Here is a 16,625-nt window from a genome sequence, read left to right as displayed (position 1 = left end):
GGAAAGTTTCTGATAACTGAAACCCACCGCAATTACACCCAGTGACCAATCAAAACCAAGACGCAAAGCAAAACAAAACATGCGATTGGTCTAAAGCGATGCTGGTTTCAAGGCGCCCCACGTGGAGGGGCAGTGATTCTGAATGAGGGGTGTGTAGAAACCGACGGCACATTATTGTATGTGCGCCTCACTTGCGCTCAAACCTTCCAGTCAGTGGGAAGCGCGTCTACTGAGCGCACGCGAGGCGAGCGAGGAAACCGCACTCTGTTCAAGACAACCAACTGAAGTTTTCCAGCAGACTCACGACTCTCTGAAACACAGCTCGAAAGTCACTGGATGCACAGCGGGATTCGGAGAGCAAGGGAAACTTTAAACAGCAGTCGAAAGATTCTCTCCAGACGCTTGAAGAATAACACAACGATGCGCGCGGTGTGGATTTAGTTTGGATGTATTTTCGGACTTTCTAAAAGGGGGTTTCTCCACATATCCACTCGTTTGCCTAGCATGATCGCTTTCAGACAACGAGAGCTATAAAGGGAGCTCAGACGAGGAGGTTTTTGTTGGTTTATTCGCAAACGAACAATCCACAGAAACTTTTTCTTTCTTGCGGAGCAACCGCAGCAGCTTCGTTTCATTCGGACCGAATCCAAAACAAATGGCTTTCCTCAAAATGCAACACTGTTGTGGAATTACTCGTTATTTTCTTCTCCTTTTCACTGTGGCTCTACAAACGACCAGCGGTCAGTATCACGGAGAAAAGGGCATCTCCATACCCGAGCACGGCTTCTGCCAGCCTATATCTATACCTCTCTGTACGGACATCGCCTACAACCAGACCATTATGCCGAATCTTTTGGGACACACCAACCAGGAGGACGCCGGTCTCGAAGTGCACCAGTTCTATCCCCTAGTAAAAGTGCAGTGCTCCATGGACCTGAAGTTCTTCCTGTGCTCCATGTACGCGCCGGTTTGCACGGTGCTCGAGCAAGCCATCCCGCCGTGTCGGTCCCTTTGCGAGCGCGCGAGACAGGGCTGCGAGGCCCTCATGAACAAGTTCGGCTTCCAGTGGCCCGAGCGGCTGCGCTGCGAGAATTTCCCGGTGCACGGCGCGGGTGAGATCTGCGTGGGCCAGAACACCTCGGACGCGGGGAGCCCCACTTCAAACCCGACGCCCTACGTCCCAGAACTGATTACATTACAGCCAAACCTGGTGGTCAGACCCAACCAGCAATTCACATGCCCGCTGCAACTCAAAGTGCCCACTTATCTGAAGTACCACTTTATGGGCGAAAAGGACTGCGGGGCGCCATGCGAGCCCACTAGACCCAACGGACTGATGTATTTCAGAGAGGAAGAAGTCAAATTCGGTCGCCTCTGGGTCGGCATTTGGTCAATTTTGTGCTGTGTTAGCACTTTGTTCACCGTCCTCACTTATTTAGTGGACATGAGGCGGTTTCGTTACCCGGAGAGGCCCATCATCTTCCTGTCCGGCTGTTACTTCATGGTGGCCGTTGCATATGCAGCTGGATTTTTCCTCGAAGACAAAGTCGTTTGCATCGACAAATTCAGCGACGACGGTTATAAAACCGTCGCGCAAGGCACGAAAAAAGAGGGTTGCACCATCCTCTTCATGATTCTCTACTTCTTCGGGATGGCGAGTTCAATCTGGTGGGTCATTTTATCTCTTACATGGTTTCTCTCAGCGGGCATGAAGTGGGGTCATGAAGCCATTGAGGCGAACTCTCAGTATTTCCACCTCGCCGCGTGGGCAGTTCCTGCGGTTAAAACCATCACCATCCTTGCCATGGGCCAAGTGGATGGCGACATGCTCACCGGGGTTTGCTACGTTGGCATCTACAACGTGGACTCTCTGCGCGGCTTCGTCCTGGCGCCCCTCTTCGTCTACCTCTTCATCGGTACCTCATTTCTCCTAGCCGGCTTCGTGTCGCTTTTCCGCATCAGAACCATCATGAAGCACGACGGCACCAAGACGGAGAAGCTGGAGAAGCTGATGGTGCGCATCGGCGTGTTCAGCGTGCTCTACACGGTGCCCGCCACTATCGTGATCGCCTGCTACTTCTACGAGCAGGCTTTCCGAGAGCAGTGGGAGAAGACCTGGCACATGCAGACGTGCAAGAGATTCGCGGTTCCCTGCCCGGTTAACAACTTCGCCCCCATGTCTCCAGACTTCACCGTATTCATGATCAAATACCTGATGACCATGATCGTAGGGATCACCTCTGGATTTTGGATATGGTCTGGAAAAACTCTGCAGTCGTGGCGCAGGTTTTATAAACGGCTCAGCAACAGCAACCAGGGCGAGACGACGGTATGAGAAAAAGAGCGATCGTTTTCGGTCATGCTTTGGCTGAATGTCTCGTGCGGACTGTTACGCGGAGAGAGACTTGTTGAGTGAGTTTTGCGGACACTACTGTGCGTGGAAACAAACGGAGCCTCATGAACAGTGTTATCAGCCCGAGTCTGTTTAACCATTGGGTTTTCTCGTATATTTGTATGTGGAGAGAGAGAGAAAAAGAGACATTATTTCTGTGTAACACGATGTCATATCTTGGTCACATGTGAGACCTGTGCTCACGGTTGTGTACCTGAAATGTTGGATGTAGTTTGCCTTATACACACATGTACCAACACTTGTTTTAACCGGGGACTTGTATGACTTTCGCAGCCCTCCGTCGACAATCATGCATACTTGTGTGCACACACGGACCGTCGAGTACGCATTAGGATCCGGATTCTTTTATGCATGTGTATACAGCTGTGAATTTATGCAAGCTCCCTTTAAACGACGTAACGTGTAAATAATCACCTTTTCTCAAAGAATATATGTATTTATGGAAATAATCTCGCAGTTTTTTACTTGATTTTTAAAATTTGGTAAGAGACCTTTGTATCTGTACAGTTTCGCTGAATAAAATGATTAGATTTTTAACACACTGACTCGCTTCACTTCTGTTAATCGATTTTCCTTCATAACAGTTCGAGCATTGCATTTGGGATATTTCTAGTTTTTTTTTTTTTTTTTTAAGAAAACTAAACCAGAAAGTGCTCAGAATAACTTTTTGAAAACTGGTGACCAAAATGTGGTATTAGAGTCTGGATTATAATTCATTTTAATTTGATTGAAAGAAGCAGCATAAAACATGCACATGGTCATATATAGCTACACTGTAAAATTCAAAAAGTTAAGGTAACTCAAACTATTTGAGGAAACCGGTTGCAACAAACCATTTAGGTTCAAAAACTAATCCTAATGAGTACTGTGAACTTAATACATTTGAGTAAATGAAGCAATTTGAGCACAGTAAAACCCAAAAAATTAAGAAAACTCGGAAACCGATTGCTACTAGCCATTTGAGTTTAAAAAAAAAGAATCTATATGAGTACAGTGAACTTAATTTAAGTTGAAGTAATGAGGTATTTAACCTTTTTTAAATTAGTAGAATTAACTTTCAGTCAATTTTGAGTTGACTACACTCATTTCATTACATAAAGTTGACTGTTGGGTTTTACAATGTCGTGTTTACATGATAGAATAAAATATATTCGTGTTTGTTACACAAACTCTAGCAGTGTAAATCTGGTGCTGTAGCGCCACCCACAGGCTACTGATATATTGGGAACACTTGATTTACAAGCTGACTTTACAGTATTTTCTTTTTTTAAACTTTTATTTAAAAATGAAGAAATGTGTAAAATACTGGAATACAAGTACATACAGTTACAAAAGTATAAAAACAATAAGTAAATAAGAAATAGAAATGAAGAAGAGAACAAAATAAAGAAAAGGGAAGTACAAAATAAAACAAAAAAACAGAGCATCAATGAATAATTTTCTGGAAGCAAGATGTTTTGTTTGAAGTTTTTATTAACTTGCAGTTTTATTGTTGTTAGATAAACAACTTTAAGCAAGAAATCAATTTTAATTAAGAAATAGGCAAATGAGGGAGAGGATTTACGAAATATTTGTTTGTGAATAAATATTTTTGCATACAATATAAAAAATTCTATACACTATAAAACCCAACAGCCAACTTTATCAAATGAAATGAGTTTTGGCAACTCAAAACTGACTGAAAGCTAATTCTACTCATTTGAAAAGAGTTTTGAACTCAGTGTTGAAGGTAATGAGTTCCTTAAATACCTCATTACTTAAACTTTAAAAGTTCACAGTGCTCATAGAGATTTTAGAGAGTTTTTTAACTCAAATGGTTTGTAGCAATCTGTTTCCTCAAATGTTTTGAGCTGCCTTAACTTTTGGGTACAGTACTCAATTGGTTTAAGTTCTCTTCATTTATCCGCACTGTAAGAAGTGATGTTTCTTAAAGCGAGTAAATCAATTGCCTTAAAAGCAACAAGTTGATTTCACAAAGGTAATTTAAGTAAACCCATTGTAACTTGGAACTGTTACATTGACTTACTTTTTATAATTATACGTTTACTCACTTTTTAAAGTCAACTAATCCCTTTTTTTACAGTGTCAGACTTCAGCATGTCTGTTGTTAATTAATTATTGTAATTATTACAATATTACATATTTGATACTTCATTAAGTTTATAAATTATATGTAATTTAGAAGACACTCTGGAGTCAAGAGCAGATTTATTTTAGTTATGTCATTTTGCAAGAGACAGGAAAGCTGGGGGAAAAACAAATATAATAAAAGTGTATTGGAAAAAAGTGAATAGTTTTTTAAAGTGAGTACAATTTGCATAATAATAAAAATTAAGTCAATGTAACAGTTCCAAGTTACGATAGGTTTACTTACATTATTTTTGTAAAGTCAACGTGTTGCTTTTAAGACAATTGGTTAACTTGCTTTAACTAACTAATCACATTTTACAGTTGTACTTTAACTTTTTGGGTTTTAAAGTGTGTGTATATATATATCGTCACCTTGGAATTATAAGGTTCTATCTGTGTTCTGAATGATTTTGAGATATTAAGCTTTAAAATTTTTGCATTCCATAGCAAATATTTGTGTAACATATGTTTTTTTTTTTTAACACAAAGTCTTAAAATGCAAACTAATAATAAAAAACATCTCATAATATAAATAAGTTGTCATTTAATAAGTAACTCAATTTTGACAAAAATGTTAGATAGAACCTTAGAATTCGTTATAGTATACTATAATACACATATATAAATAAATAAATAAATAAATACATATATATATATATATATATATATATATATATATATATATATATATATACATACACACACATATATATATGTTTATTTAATTGTTATATATAAATATATATATATTTAATTGTTATATATATATATAACTATTAAAATCCATCAAGTTAAAGAGTTGTTTCATTGATTGTGTTTTATTTAAATAATGTAAATCAGACCAAACCTTTTGTGAGATTTTACATGTAAAAGAACATATGAGTCAAAGTTTCCTGATTTACTGACAGAAAAAACAAGTATCTGCAATATCAGTATATTTTGAGATAAATGCATTGATTGTATATATTTTGTGTAGAATTTTCAAATGGATTTCCTTTGCTTTGTTTGGGATTACATATTTGTATGGGAGAAGCCATGTTCTTTTCCAATAAATATCATGTATTAACACTGACCAATATGATTTCCCTCTTGAAGCGATTAGATTTTTTTTGTTTAAGAATTAGAAGAGTAATTTTGTTGTTCAATTTTTTATCTTATCTACTCATACTGTCTCATGATAAGGAGGGTTCTATGGTTCTTTTATTAAAATATAAAAAATACCATTTGTTGTTAGTTGCATTAGTTCTTTTGGGATAGCATTTACAATAGTGTTAAATGTCTTATAGTATATGGGATAGGAAACTGATGAATTTTCATAAATTGTTCAAAAGTTGATAAGTTCCCCAATTCAACAAACAAGGAAAATAAATCAAATATATTACTGCCGTACAAATTAGGGAAAAAAATAAACATTTATTCTTAATTGTAATATCCATGTTGCTCCATAAAAATGTTTTTTTGTCGGGAAAAATGATGGGAATATTCTCCAATCAAGTAATGCTTGCTGGTAAAAGTTAGTTAATTTCATAGGGAGTTTATTTAGAGCAAAATTACACTTCAAATAAATGGGAGACCGCCAATTTTATAACCAATAATTGGCAATTTGTTGTATTACCAATTGACTTTATTGTATTACCAGTAAACTGCAAAAACAAATTACATTATTTTTTTAAAAACAAGTTATATTTTATCTAACGCAGACATTTAGGCTCCATACTCAACATCATCCATCTCTTTTACTCTTGACTGGCTTTATTGTAGGCGATTTAAATTGCGTTGAGTGAAAACAGCTAGAAACTATTAAGATTTGTAAATGTTTTTAAAATAAAATCGTAATAGTGAAATATTATATTAGTTTTAAATAATGGTTTTCTATTTAAATATAGTTGAAAATGTAATTTATTTCTGTTCTTTCAAAGTTTAGTTTTCTAACATCATTACTCCAGTCCAATGATAATTTTCAGCTCAATTATGATTCATTTCCATTAGGCCTAGTGCTTACTCGTGGTTCTTAACACTGTTGAAACAATAAAAATCTAAATAACAGCATTTAAATTGAATATTTTTAACATAATAAATGTCCCTTCTGATCCGTTTAACATCTCCTTGAAGGAAAATTAATATTTATAAACAGAATGAGCAGTATTTATGATACATGTATTTCAAATATGTATTTTAAATACAAAGTAGTATTTTGTATTTAATAGGGTTTATGAAAATTGCTTAATATTTTGTATCAGAATACTTCAGTGTCTTTTTTAAAATACTGTAAAATACTTAGTAAGAAATCTACATCATTCTACATCATATAAATGCACGCTCTGTTTGGTGCTTTAAATTTTATTGGCTCTTCCATTTAAAGAAGAATTGTAAATATCTTAGGAGTAATAATAGTAGTTTTGGATGGATTGCTGATGCCAAATGTTTGCAACAAACAAAAATAAACAACAGAAATCAATCCTACTGTAGCGATTCCTACAATACTTGATTGGCTGTTTCAAATGCCTGTAGTTGTTCAGTAGGTCCACGGTATGAAGAGAAAAGATGCAAGCCTTAAGATGTCACAACATATGAAACACAAATATTTAATAATCAAAAACAAATATTAGAAATCAAAAAGAGTTCAATAGCAAAAAAAATAAATAAAAATTCTGTGAACAAAAATGTTAAATTAACTATTTATTTAACACCCTTTTAAATATTAAGAGGTTGAATAACCATTGTACAGAGATGATGGCAATTTTACTGGCCATATTCGCTATCAAACATTGTTTACTTCTCAAAGTCAGTTTAATGGGGAAGGGATTGATCGAATAGGTCTAATTGAAGGAAGATTTGCTAAGAAATTTTATCCTTCTTTGTAAAAGTATTTTGTAGTTTTTTTAAAACACAAAATACTATATTTTATTTTGATACATGTTGTGGCTGCAGTATTTTGTAGTATACACCTGAAGTTAAGGTATTTACTATTTTATTTTAAAATATATTTCAATGTATTTTTGCTTAACCCTGTTTAAATTAAAAAAACATGTTTAAATAGTAATTTTTAATGGAAATATATCAGTATTTTCACAAAAATATCAAGTAGCACAAATGTTTTCTATATTTATAATAATAAAAGTGTTTATTGAGCAACAAAATCTGAGTATTTGAATTATTTTTGGACAATCATGTGCTATTTAACATAAATGAACAAATTAAATAGAATAAAAAGGTTAAAAATAGATCATATTATTTTAAGATTTTGCAGTGATGCCAAAGAAAATTAGTTTTCATAGATCTTATCAATTAACGTTTTAATCCTTATTTATTTATTTATTTATTTATATATATTTTTTTTATTTATTTATTTATTTTTGCTTAGTGTAAAGATCATTTTAACACCATTTGAAGACCATTATGAGCTTTCCTTGTAATGGAATGTGTAATGGAATAGATTCCTTAGATAAATCTTCACAGAACATTAATGTTCATAAATAACCTTAATTTTTTAAAAGTGTGTAGACAATGTATATTGGACAAACTGCACAGAAAAAGGAATAACCAAAATATCCGCAAAACTTTCAATAACTGATTTTTTCAATAAAAATAAGTAAGCATTTAAATTTAAAATACTGAAAATAAGATAAAAAATCATATAAAGTAATGTTTGCTGACCTTAACGTGAAGTCTTTAGCCCTATTTTACTAATGAGGAGTTTTAATAATTCCAGTGTGGGTTAAAAACCTCCAGGATTACAGGCTGTTTCTGCTTCCTGCACACAGACTAAAGTTTGAGAGAAAAAGCGAGGCTGTGCTTCGCGGGTGCAGGCAGGTTAATGGTAACTATCCTCACATTCTGCCCTCATCAGCCCATTACGCCCTGCAGGTGGTAAGACCAGGGTTCTGCTCACCGTCACAAAGCATGATCTCATAGAGTAATAAAACGATTCACCACGTAACACAAGGCACATGGAGATGTGGTTATGAAGGCCTGCGCTGTGGTTCAGAGGAATCCAGAGCAAAGTGAAGACATATTTACTCTACAGTAAACTCACAGACGCTGAGTTTAAACCTCTAACAGATCTGAGAATGTTAGAGCATAAGAGCCAATCTCTTCACAACAAGGTTCCATTTATTAACAGTATTTCACTGTAACTTACCTTTGATTCATTTACAAAAGGTTTAGTTCAGCCAGAAATGAAAAGCCTGTTATTAATTACTCGCCCTCATGCTGTTAAAACCCTCTGAGATGTTTTCTGAATACAAACTAAAATTGTAAATGAATTGGTAAATATGGACCCCTATCAAAGGCATATGATGTCCATGTTATATGAAGTGATTCAAAGAACTGCCTCCCCATGCCTATAGGTCTTATAAAGCAAAAGTGGGAAGAGGAACTGGGACTAGAAATTACACATGGTCTTCTACAGTTTAGGGTGTTTCATAGGCTTCACATATTTATATGTGAAGATGTGGTTTGGAGCCAGCAGATCGGAGTCATATGTTCTGGGGATGCCCTAGATTAGGTACATTTTGGACCGATATCTTTAAATCATTAACATCTATATGTAAAAGATATGGATCCTAACCTTTTGACTACAATTTTTGGTGCAGTGCTAGAAAAAATGCACCTATCAGCTAATCATGCAATCTCTGCCTTCTCTTCATTATTGGCCATGCCAGATGCCTGATTCTTCTATGGTGGAAAAAAGCAAACCCACCATCCCACAAACCCTGATTTTAGAAGTGTTATCACATCTTAAACTCAAGCACCTTAAATACACCATCTGAGGCTTAACAAAAAAGTTAAGTTAAATTACAAGTTGAGTTAAATTACAGAAATCTACCTAAACATAAAATTTAAGCAAACTTCTGTAATTTAACGTCTGTTATTCAATGGTAAATTTCTGTAATTTAACATTTGTTATTCTGTGGTAAATTTCTGTAATTTAATATCTGTTATTCTATGGTAAATTTATGTATTTAATGTATGTTATGCTATAGCAAATTTCTGTAATTTAATGTATGCTATTCTACAGTAAACTTCTGTAATTTAATGTCTGCTATTCTACAGTAAATTTATGTAATTTAATATATTTTATTCTACAGTAAATTTCTGTAATTTAATGTCTGATATTCTACAGTAAATTTCTGTATTTTAACGTCTGTTATTCTACAGAAAACTTCTGTAATGTAACATCTGTTATTTTATGGTCATTTTCTATAATTTAGCATTTGTTATTCTGCAGCAAATGTCTGTAATTTAACGTCTGTTATTCTCTGGTAAATTTCTGTAATTTAACCTCTGTTATTCTATGGTAAATTTCTGTAATTTAACGCATGTTGTTCTACGATAAATTTCTGTAATTTAGCTCCTGTTATGCTATGGTAAATATTTGTAATTTAACGTCTGTTATTCTACGGTAAATTTCTGCAATTTAACATTTGTTGTTCTACGGTAAATTTCTGTAATTTAACATCTGTTATTCTGTGGTAAATTACTGTAATTTAACGTCTGTTATTCTATGGTAAATTTCTGTTATTTAACGTCTGTTATTGTTAAGTAAATTTCTGTAACTTAACATCTGTTATTCTATGGTACATTTTTATAATTTAACGTATATTATTCTATGGTAAATTTCTGTAATTTAACATCTGTTATACTGTAGTAAATTACTGTGATTTAACATATGTTATTCTGTGGTAATTTAACATCTGTTATGCTATGGTAAATTTCTGTAATTTAACGTCTATTATTTTATTGTAAATTTATGTAATTTAACGTCTGTTATTCTAAAGCAAATTTCTGTAATTTAGCGTCTGTTATTCTACAGCAAATTTCTGTAATTTAACGTCTGTTATGCTACAACAAATTTCTGTAATTTAGCATCTTTTATGCTATGGTAATTTTTTGTAATTTAGCATCTGTTATTCTACGGCAATTTTTTGTAATTTAACATCTGTTATTTTACAGCAAATTTCTGTAATTTAATGTCTGTTATTCTATGTTAAATTTCTGTAATTTAACACCTGTTGTTCTACGGTACATTTCTGTAATTTAGCTCCTGTTATGCTATGGTAAATATCTGTAATTTAACGTCTGTTATTCTACGGTAAATTTCTGTAATTTAGCGTGTGTTATTCTATGGTAAATTTCTTTAATTTATCATCTGTTATTCTACAGTAAATTTCTGTAATTTAACGTCTGTTGTTCTATGGTAATTTTCTGTAATTTAGCATCTATTCCACAGCAAATTTCTGTAATTTAGCGTCTGTTATGCTATGGTAAATTTCTGTACTTTAACGTGTTATTTTATGGTCATTTTCTGTAATTTAACAGCCGTATTTTAATGCTGCCAGAAAAATAACATAAATTTATGTATTTTTTTACAGTGTGTTAAAAATGTTGTTCAATATGTGTGTTGTGAGAAAATTAAATACTATACAAAATCAATAAAAATATTGGATAAAAGATTGATGAAATCAGAGACCATCTTTGGAATCCAAATGAAGATATTTCAGAAAAAATCCGAGAGCTCTCTTATCCTCCATAGCCAGCAGTTGTCCCAAGACATTCAACAGTTTGGTGTGCCAAAAAAAACTGTAAATATGACTTTGTTTGCCGTTGTCTTCTCTTCCGTGTCAGTTTTTTATGGTACAAGTATACTACTGGCAGCACAATGTATTTCCAGCACAACATTCAAGCATTGTATTGCCTGTAGTAAACGCGCACCCTGACCTAAGACATACAACATTAGCAAAACATTACCAAAGATGTTTTTTTGCTTTATCAGCAGCTCACAAAAGTGTTCATGGAGCTTTATAAGGTTACATTTGAACCACTAAAAATAACATAGAATGTTTTAAATATGTTGTTCAAACATGTTACAATGTTGGAAACCGGTAACCATTGGGTTTCATATTTGTTTTTTATACAATGGCTGTCAATTTTTACAGGTTTCCAACATTCTTCAAAATATCTTAATTTGTGTTCAACAGAACAAAGAACTCAAACTGGTTTCAAACAAGTGAAGAGTGAGTAAATGATGACCATTTTGGGGTGAACTATCTCTGTTAGCATTAACAAAATGAGACCTAAATCTACAGTTTTCCCCAATATGCTGATCCCAAACATGTTTGTTAGACACAATAACACCTGCTGTCACACACCACGCAATAACCTCACCCCCCCCACCCCACCCCACTCTCCACCTTTCTTTCAATGTCTCGTATGTTTTTGTTTCTCAAACTGTCACGGTATCCTGTCACATTACTTAAGGACATCCTGCAGGTCTTTTAGTCATACATTTGAACAATTTCTCCCGTCAGTTTGATTGATGGAGGGGTTTTCTGTAAAGGAAGCAAAAATCTGCTTCTCGCGGCTCAGTCAATAACACTATAATTAGGGATGTACTATCCTGAGCATATGACAGGATGAGTCCCTGGCTCAAGTTATTCACAAAAGCTCTCATTTAGCATTTGTTTGTATTTTTGGCAGGTTTAGCAAAGGTAGTCAGAGTTGCTGGTCTGACCAGGAGGGGGTAATTGCTTGGTTGCAACCAAGGCAACATGAAAACAGTGCTGTAGAGAGGAGCTGTGAAGAACCTGGCAACAGAAAAAACTCAGCAAACACAGACATTCACAACATGGGACGAAATTGCTCTATAGCATGTAAAAAGCAGCGGGTGGGGATGCTGAGCGAACAAGCAAATGCATTCTGAATTAAAGCAAAATGCTCAATGAGGAGACGAGCCCTGCGACACAATCAACAACAGTGAGTATAAATGTGTTGAACAACTGTGGAAAATGCTGACTCCGCTTTGCTTAATTTATGCTGTTTCAGGTTCTTTGAAACTAAGAAACAAAAAACACTACAATGCAATAATTTTAAAGTAATAACAAACATGATTTATTTTAGTTTCCCAAAAAAGCCTTTCCATTGACAGTATATTACCTTTCGGTTTTCACTCTTAAATGTATGGCTTTTTTGGTGGTGATGGTCCCACAAAGAATATTTTTACACCTATGGAATCTTTTATTTTATTAAAAGGTTCTTTACACTTTTAATAAACAGACCCGTAGCCTGGGGAGGTTGGGTGGTTCGAAAGACCCACTCCCCCACTGACAAAGGTTCAGAATTTGTCCCATACATGGGCTCATTTGTTCAATTTTGACTGCTAAGCCATTAGATTGTGAAAATAACCCATCAAAAGCTTTAGGACCTAGTGGAATCGGATGGAAGTGAGGTCATCTTACTGACCCTAAAAGAAAAAAATGACCAATTTTTAATAGTAAGGCTGTTGCTGTTATTCTTGAATTTTCAAATGTACTTCATTTACAAAAGAGTAATTAAAAATCGTTTAGCGCTACATTACTATTATTATTATTATTATTATTATTATTATTATTATTATTATTATTATTATTATTATTATTACTATTATTATTATTATTCATTAATTTATTCATTTATTCATTTTCTTGTCGGCTTAGTCCCTTTATTAATCCGGGGTCGCCACAGCGGAATGAACCGCCAACCTAGTTTTTTACGCAGCGGATGCCCTTCCAGCTGCAACCCATCTTTGGGAAACATCCACACACACATTTACACACACAGTCATTAACTACGGACAATTTAGCCTACCCAAATTCACCTGTCTTTGGACTGTGGGGGTAATCGGAGCCCCAAGGAGGAAACTCACGCGAACGCAGGGAGAACATGCAAACTCTCTCTCTCTCTCTCTCTCTCTCTCTCTCTCTCTCTCTCTCTATATATATATATATATATATATATATATATATATATATATATATATATATATATATATAGTTTTTTACACTACAACGAAACACCCTGTCTTCATGAAACCCTTTAGTATATGCCAATAAATAACCTTTATTTTATGCATTACAGTTGCAGCACTATCAATTTTACAAAGTTGAACTCAATTTGAAGTGATTTTAAAAACTATGATCACTTTTTTTTCAGCATTCATTTTAAAGAGCATTCAACTCCACAATGAAAGATTTTGTCCTGTCATTGTTGAGTCGTGGGTATGCCCAGTTTGTGCCAGCTGAAGACGGTCATGATGGAAGACTGGAGGTCTGTTTTGAACCAGAGGTAAGCGTTTCTGAAGCCAAATTTACACGGCATATGTTTGAAAGTAGAATTTGTTTGTCTTGACACAGACTGTTTTAATGCAGCTCTGAGCTGGCATGAATGAATTTACACAGAAATTACAGCAGTATAAACTGGCACAATGGCCTGAAATGGGTCAAAGTAGTTTCATTTAGCAGTTTTTACACAGAATCGAGATCAGACATACAAACGGTTTGTTTATTTGAATGCACTCAAAAAAAAGTCAATGAAAACAGGGTCTTTTCGAAACTAGGACTACTTTAACTGGAAATCCCAGCCTCCCCTGCTGCGTCTCACCAGGAGTGGACATTTTTTTGGAGGCCTGGAGCCGGTACCTCCTAAGACCTACAGTACGAGAAGAGGACCTCTTATTCTGTATTCAGAAGATCTGGCACACGCATATCAATCTGGCCAGGTGAAGAGGAAGAGGAAGGCTCAGAGCTGCCCAAAACAGGAAGTTGAGAAGCAGCTGCACACACTGCAAGACCTGACTGGAGCGATTCTGGCCTTTGGAAAAAAGAAGGTACTTTTGTGAAGTAGAGTAGCGGTTCTAAAAATGTAAACATGTACAACAAATGTTACTACTTTTACCAATATAAGCTCATTCTGAAAACGTAGCCCTATATACATTTCTATAGATCACAAATTATGTTGCCAGAGCTGCGTTTGGCTGCATTTAAACTTTAAAACAAAGGCTATGGGGCAGTATGACCCTCTGGCACTTACCAGATTACCGCCTATCTCCGTATGGATGGCTTTTCCACTGTTACCAGTTTGTCGGTAGCTCGACATGTATGTTGTCAAACTTGATAAGCAGGGCTGAGTTGACCATGACAACAGGGTTCCAGTTCCATGAAGAACAGTTCCAGAAAGGTAAGACAAAAACAGAAGCCAAAAAATAAAACACACAAGTAAAAAAAACAGGGTGAGAATGTGGTAAAATCTGAAAACATGGTAAAAATCAGGGGGCTTTTCTTTTTCTGGATTGTTTTTTTTAAACACTATCATTTGGATTAGGGAAGGAGATGGGGTGGTCAATCGGTGCTTTTGAAAACACTATTGGTTGGGTTTAAGGAAGGAGGAGGGTGGGTCAGTTGATCAGTTGATCAGTCGATCAGTCAGTCATTCAGTCAGTAGACACTCGGTAGCGGCCTACAAATTTGAGATCTGAAAAAGTGTACACAGCCCCCTCTGTTGGATTCACAAAAACTGCAAAAAAAAAAAACGTAGCTCCTGGGACATATTTTGTCTTTCATACAGGTGCACAAAAACAACTAAAAGCACCTTATGATGTATGTCAGGCTAATAAAGCTGGTTGTCACCATGTAAAGAAATACACAAAAACCCTCCTGTATCCTGCCATTGCTGTTTTAGTTGGCAAGTGCTCATGCATTATGTGTGCATAATGTCATCATTTTGCTATTGTGTTTGTTCATTTTATTCATTAATTTTCTTGTCGGCTTAGTCCCTTTATTAATCCGGGGTCGCCACAGTGGAATGAACTGCCAACTTATAGAGCAGGTTTTTACGCAGCGGATGCCCTTCCAGCCGCAACCCATCTCTGGGAAACATCCACACTCACATTCACACACACACACTCATACACTACGGACAATTTAGCCTACCCAATTCACCTGTACTGCATGTCTTTGGACTGTGGGGGAAACTGGAGCACCCGGAGGAAACCCACACGAAGGCAGGGAGAACATGCAAACTCCACACAGAAACACCAACTGAGCCGAGGTTCAATCCAGTGACCCAGCAACCTTCTTGCTGTGAGGCAACAGCACTACCTACTGCGCCACTGCCTCGCCATATGTGTTTGTGTATTTAAAAAAAGATATAGGTAAAGTTTTTAAAAACTGCTCGTTAAAACTTATTTTTAACAGTGTAAATTTGTGTAGGCTCGTCAAACAGTGGTGGTGTGTTAATATATGATGGAATTTGAAATATGGTTAATGTGTATTGTTTTTCATACCAACAAGCATTTATGGTAGACCAAAAATAACAAGTATAATAATTAAAAAATAAATAAATAAATTATATATATATATATATATATATATATATATATATATATATATATATATATATATATATATATATATATATAATTTATTTTATTTTTTAAACATTTATTTTTTTATTTGTTGGTTAGGTTTAGGAAAGAGTAAGGGTGGGGAGATCGGTCGGTTGGTCAGTCATTCAGTCAGTCGATAGCGTCAGCGTCCTTTTTTTTACGTGAGATCCGCAGGCACGAATGGCACTTATGAGAGAGAAGAAAACCTCCTGGGACGAATTTGACACTCTCCAGAAATGTATATAGAGGTATGTAATCAGAATGAGCTTGGCTTGGGTAGTCAACACATTGACCTTAGTCTACTTCTTAAAAGCATGAAAAAAATAAAAAATTTAATCCACTGTACTTTAGAGTTCCTCTGTTTTTAGGCTTTTTATTAAATGTTGTTAAGTGGTCTTTGTTTGATTAACATTGTATTATATGCAGGTACAATCCCGCGCACCCTTCCACAAAAAATTGCACTTTATTAATAATTTCTGTTTTACATCTGCGTACTATTATATTTAAAGGAATAGTTCACTCAAAATTAACATTCTGCCATCATTCCCCCATTCTCCACTATTCACATTGTAAAGTCAAACCTGTTTGAGTTTCTTTCTTTATACTAAAGAATAGGGGTGTCAAAATGAATTGTTTATTCGGTGCACCGCGATGCAGATGGGGACAATTCGATATCCGTTCAGTAATAGTCATTACCGGTTATTACGTACTTATGTCATTGATCTCCTATGCACGCTGTCATAGTAGAATACTATGGCAAAGGAGGCGAGAGCGAGTAAATAAAACACTCCAACTACTTAAAAGCTTGATAATTATGCACAGTTCAACTGCTTTAGAGTTTGCTGGACAGTCATTCATTCACAATGAAGAAGGCACAGCACA

At 35.2% G+C, this 16,625-nt stretch overlaps 2 protein-coding genes across 5 annotated transcripts in view; both read left to right on the top strand.

Moving 5' to 3' along the window:
• The first annotated feature begins 215 nt into the window (after nucleotides 1-215).
• fzd7a (frizzled class receptor 7a) lies at nucleotides 216-2,950 on the top strand. Its single transcript, NM_131139.2, has one exon. The coding sequence runs from the start codon at nucleotides 656-658 to the stop codon at nucleotides 2,333-2,335; it is 1,680 nt and encodes a 559-aa protein (NP_571214.2). The 5' UTR covers nucleotides 216-655; the 3' UTR covers nucleotides 2,336-2,950.
• Nucleotides 2,951-11,791: 8,841 nt separating this feature from the next.
• Nucleotides 11,792-16,625, top strand: part of zmp:0000000979 — a 90,322-nt gene continuing 85,488 nt past the window's right edge. For 3 of the 4 annotated variants that reach the window (XM_068223562.2, XM_068223561.2, XM_021478851.3), the window contains exons 1-3: nucleotides 11,792-12,298; nucleotides 13,514-13,645; nucleotides 13,917-14,186. In XM_068223562.2, the coding sequence (XP_068079663.1) occupies nucleotides 13,544-13,645; nucleotides 13,917-14,186 (372 nt within the window). In that variant the 5' untranslated portion in view covers nucleotides 11,792-12,298; nucleotides 13,514-13,543. The remainder of the gene's footprint in view (nucleotides 12,299-13,513; nucleotides 13,646-13,916; nucleotides 14,187-16,625) is intronic. The other variant, XM_073912511.1, reaches the window with a different exon arrangement.

Source organism: Danio rerio, chromosome 9 (genome assembly GCF_049306965.1).
Source record: "Danio rerio strain Tuebingen ecotype United States chromosome 9, GRCz12tu, whole genome shotgun sequence".
Taxonomy (NCBI): Eukaryota; Metazoa; Chordata; class Actinopteri; order Cypriniformes; family Danionidae; genus Danio; species Danio rerio.
Note: the sequence above shows the minus strand (reverse complement) of the source record. Positions and strands in the feature narration are given on the sequence as shown.

What these genes read in the sequence shown, in the direction of transcription:
- fzd7a (NM_131139.2), top strand. Translation starts at nt 656, where the DNA reads ATGGCTTTCCTCAAAATGCAACACTGTTGTGGAATTACTCGTTATTTT.